General features: G+C 37.6%; 1 protein-coding gene across 1 annotated transcript; it reads right to left on the bottom strand.

The window, feature by feature from the left end:
* Nucleotides 1–967: 967 nt before the first annotated feature.
* On the bottom strand, nt 968–2,545 carry LOC123523475 (catechol 1,2-dioxygenase-like). Its single transcript, XM_045301144.2, has one exon. It carries the CDS (start codon nt 2,009–2,011, stop codon nt 1,322–1,324), a length of 690 nt encoding a protein of 229 aa, XP_045157079.2. The 5' UTR covers nt 2,012–2,545; the 3' UTR covers nt 968–1,321.
* Between the last annotated feature and the right edge of the window lie 2,392 nt (nt 2,546–4,937).

Raw genomic sequence — 4,937 nt, 5'->3', positions numbered from 1 at the left:
AGTAACATAGAAGATTTAATCAAAAACATTCCTTAATGTAGTTTTGTTTAAGTTTTATCAAGCATTTTGAAAGTACAAGTATGGAAAATCGGAATAATCCATAAAACGTTTATCATATCCTCCTTAAAATGCAAAAAGTTGATATTTTGAGTTGCCAAAAAAAGCATCATTGACTTTTTTTTCTCTTTCAAACATTTTTTTTTGTTTGCAAAATGTTTCTTATATGATGGTGGTCACTGTAAGGTGTATGCAAAATAATGTTGTTTTGTTTTTGTTGTTTTTTTTGTGGCGGCACGCGATACGTTGTGGAATGAGGTACGACCACCAGAAAAAGCAAGTACATGTAGTAGAAAAACTACAATTTTCTTTGATAATAGGCTGAATTTTGAACGGTACATAATTATATAAGAGGACTTAAAGGACTGTATTGAAAACATTCTTTACTACACATTACATGCTAATGTGATTTACAGAGGCCGTTAGGAAGAAATGCAAAAATTGATTCCAAACGTCATAAAATTGCTGGAAACCATTCCTTTACTTTGAAACGTCGTAAGGAAATGTATGCAGATTGCAACTGAAAATGACACATCGAGTCACGGATACATTACATTATCAGCTTTCAACATTTTTGTCCACAATACAGAATGTTAAGTTTTATTTTGTGCCGCCACTTGCGAAAAGACCAGTCATTTTAACTTATTCTTTGTACATATCTTTTGTTTAACGTCGGGCAACAGGCATGAAGGCAAGCAGTAACCATTATTAAACATCCTTGGCCACTTACCAAGCGGCCATTGGAACGGATCCACCAGCGGTTCGAACCTTCGATTTCCCGTTCACGAAGCGGATTCCTAAACCACTACAGACCACTCTATACTGTTTACATGTGGATGTGTTTGCAATTATGAAAACGGCGTCAACTTACCACAGATGTTCCCTTTAATAAATAAAATTAATAAAAACATTTACACAAGTCATATTTATTGTTTTCACCTTAAAATACGACAATAAGAAATATTTAGATAGTTCCGAAGAGCTTGTAAAGCACGCACTAGAATTACAGAGCATCATATACAGTGTCACATGTTATACATCCGTCTCGTATTTCCCGTATAGTCATTTTTCCGTATGTTGCATTTTATTTCATTTTTTTGTGTGTGTCGTATGGTGACTAATGCCACAATCCACGTGCAGCAAAATCCTTCACAAATATTAATGTTTCCCGTTAGCTTACAAATGAGCTTAATGTTAAAATACACTAAAAACCTTTAAAGAAATTGTATTAACTCACGACATACTTCTTTGAATTACCTTTGTGTTATTTGCCAGTCTCAGCAATGTCCATCAATTCCATTGCAGAATCATCAATATCCGGCACAACCAACACATCACCACCACGCTTCAAGACGATATCAAAATGGGCTATGCTAAAACAAAACTTTCCTGTTTTGTCCGGACACATTTCCCTGGGCTCAACAATAAGGTCCGAGCGATCAGATGAGCACGCTGTGCACGAGTCATTCCGTCCTAAATTTGGATCACCTGCAAAATACATTTGCGTTACTAAAATATCGTAACCTGGCTTCAGAACGCGGAAATGGATATGCGCAGGTCGAAATAATCCTCCTTCAGGATCCGTAGAGTAAGTACCCGGATGAAGTGATAAAAATGCATAATGGCCGCCATTTTCAGAGAAAAAGTATCCTCGGCAGTTATCCCTGAATAAATAATGCCCTTCGTGATCCGCTTGCCATACTTCGATTCGAGCTCCACTGAGCGGTTGACAGGATTCGTCCATTACCCGCCCCTCAACTAAAAGATGACGCTGATCATGGTACGCTGGATCTCTGTCACATATCTGTCGTCTGCGCGGCGGATTGGGAAAGTAGTACGGACCAAGAACGTCCGGTGTCGTTGCTTTGCAAGACTGGATTCGTTGCTTTGCACAGTTTATGTTTACCAATGATGTCAGTAATACTAATGCAATATAAATCAATTTGTTTTCCATTGCAGCAATTTACAACTTAATTATACAATCCTTGTATCTTCTATTACTGTTTTAATAGCGTACGATTTCTTTATTTTTAGCTTCTTGTTGACAAATAAAAATGAATATTTTTAATAGATGTTTATTTGCACGCACAATCTGTATCAAATGTTCTTAAAGAAATTCCCTATATTCCAAAAGGACCGGGCAAATTATTCAGTTTGTAAGCACATCTGAAATTGGCATCCAACGCCTTAATCCCGTTCAAGATCAGTCTGTCGAAAAATGTAAATAGGCTCTTGCTTCCACGACAACGTCAAACGCTAAAACTGATTGGCTTGGTATGTCCAATTCTCTGTGCAAATTATTCTCGGCAGACGGCTTCGTCAAGCGTTTCAACATTAACAAATCATACACATCGACGATTTCCAGAAAATAAGATTCTTGAATTCTTAGCGTTCGACTTTTATTCCTTCTTATTCAAAGTCCTGCGGAGAACTAATTATATAAAACATCAACTAAATTTCCAGGCGAAATAAATTTGTTTGCTCTATGTATCATGTGTCCGTAAGTCGTATGCGGATTCCACGAGAGGTAATTACATATCATTTTACAATAATTAGTTGGCGGCTATGTTCCCGCATGTTTGCTAATGAGGAAATGTGAAGAATATAGTAAACAACCATCCCTGGTTTTTATCATTTTTTTTTAAAAAGTACTCAGTAACTTACTATAACATGTAATACATGAGGTCTGCTTATGGCAAACTTCACGGACTGTTATAAAACAGATTTAAAAATTATGAATTGCACTAGATCGAAAACAAATCTTCGAAACGATGATGGAGAAACAACGCCTATTTTTTTTTCAGACGTTCTACAGTTTATCCTTTCGAAAAAATTATATTTTCAAGTCTAATTTGAGATCTCGCTGGAAGAATCCAGATGCCTTAGTTCTAGACGAGCAGTGCCAGAACTCTCTCCGCTATATGCGATAGCAAAAATGGTAGAGCGACAATTAGGCCATTCAAAAAGTTGAACCCGGACCCAATTTTTAACAAGGCAAGTTATATACCAAAATGTTCGTAAAGGTCTGAAGTTTATCAGGTTGCCGGCATTAATAGGCATAAATGGTTCCAAAATGGCGTCCAAGATGGCCGTCACAAAACTAATGATGACTACAATGTTTAAACAAACCATCATGTCTACATTTTCATACGAATTTTGATTTTTTTTCTGTTTAATATTTTACTACATGTCAGACTTTATGAGTAACTTTTTAACATAAATTGCCTAAAAATATTATGCAGATTGAAGGTCAAGAGGTCAAATAATCATAAAACACAAATATCGGATAGATAAAAGTATATACTTAGCATATGATTTCAGGACAATTTTCAGACTTCAAAAGTATTTATGCTAAAACATGTCCGTTAGTTCATTCTCGGTGAACAGTAATCAGAGTACCGTGAATGCTACTAGGTAACTACTCAGTAAGCAGTACTCAGAGTACCGTGAAAACTACTGAGTGAGCAGTACTCATGGTAATGTGAACTCTATACTCAGAGAGCAGTACTCACAGTACCGTGAACACTAGTCAGTGAGCAGTACTCACAATACCATGAAAACTACTGAGTAAGCAGTACTCATGGTAATGTGAACACTATACTCAGAGAGCAGTACTCACAGTACCGTGAACACTACTCAGTGAGCAGTACTCACGGTAATGTGAACACTACTCTGTGAGCAGTTCTTACAGCACCGTGAACACTATTCAGTGAGCAGTACTCACAGTACCGTAAATAATACTCAATGAGCAGTACACACGGTAAAGTGAACACTACCCAGTGAGCAGTACTCACAGTACCGTGAATACTACTCAGTAAGCAGTACTCATGGTAATGTGAACACTACTCAGTGAGCAGTACTCACGGTGCCGTGAACACTACCCAGTGAGCAGTACTCACAGTGCAGTATCGTGAACACTACCCAGTAAGTAGTACTAACAGTGCTGTGAACACTACTAGATGATCAATGTTCTGTGAAAAGTACTCAGAGCTGTGATCACTCCACACTGATCATTAGCAATGATCACTAAGAGATTGTAACCCCAGCACACGTAGAGTCCTTCCCACTGAACATTTCTCACCAGACTAAAAAGGGACACCGTTGTAAAAAAAATGTGACCGTGCGACCACATACACGCATCACAGGATCGATGCCTCTTTCTCTAACGAAAAAGGGCGACATTTTTGTCAACCTACCATATCCACATTTGGGACAGGTTATCAGTCAACTATTAAACATGGGGTTTGAAGAAATAGTTTACATACCGAATATGATTATATATTATTTTGGAAAATATGACGATGTTTAATTTTTTCATCTGCTGTAAAACTGATTTATTAGATTTTTAATTATTTCAATGGCATCGTCGAAACGTTTTAAAAACGTTTCATAATGTTCTATCAAGGTGCATATATTTCAAGTTATGCAAAAATATACTCTATTTTTGTATGCAAATCTTTGCTTGAGGCAATATGCGCACAATAACTGAATAGCATTGAAAACCTGTCTATGGATAATACGACATTATCCGTGTCTATGATAACAAATATAAATAAATGTACCGTGCCATGGGAAAACCAACATAGTGGGTGTGCGACCAGCATGGATCCAGACCAGCCTGCGCATCCGCGCAGTCTGGTCAGGATCCATGCTGTTCGCTAACAGTTTCTCCAATTCCAATAGGCTTTAAAAGCGAACAGCATGGAGCCTGACCAGACTGCGCGGATGCGCAGGCTGGTCTGGATCCATGCTGGTCGCACACCCACTATGTTGGTTTTCCCATGGCACGGCTCAAATGTACTAATATAAAAGAATTTAGAACAATTGCCGTATGAACCAAATATTGTGCTATTGTTACTCTTATTGTTGTAGATACTGTG

Source organism: Mercenaria mercenaria, chromosome 3, assembly GCF_021730395.1.
Source record: "Mercenaria mercenaria strain notata chromosome 3, MADL_Memer_1, whole genome shotgun sequence".
In the NCBI taxonomy this organism is placed as follows: Eukaryota; Metazoa; Mollusca; class Bivalvia; order Venerida; family Veneridae; genus Mercenaria; species Mercenaria mercenaria.
Note: the sequence above shows the minus strand (reverse complement) of the source record. Positions and strands in the feature narration are given on the sequence as shown.

Excerpts from the sequence above, each read along its gene's own strand:
- LOC123523475 (XM_045301144.2), bottom strand. The coding sequence starts at position 2,011 with ATGGAAAACAAATTGATTTATATTGCATTAGTATTACTGACATCATTG.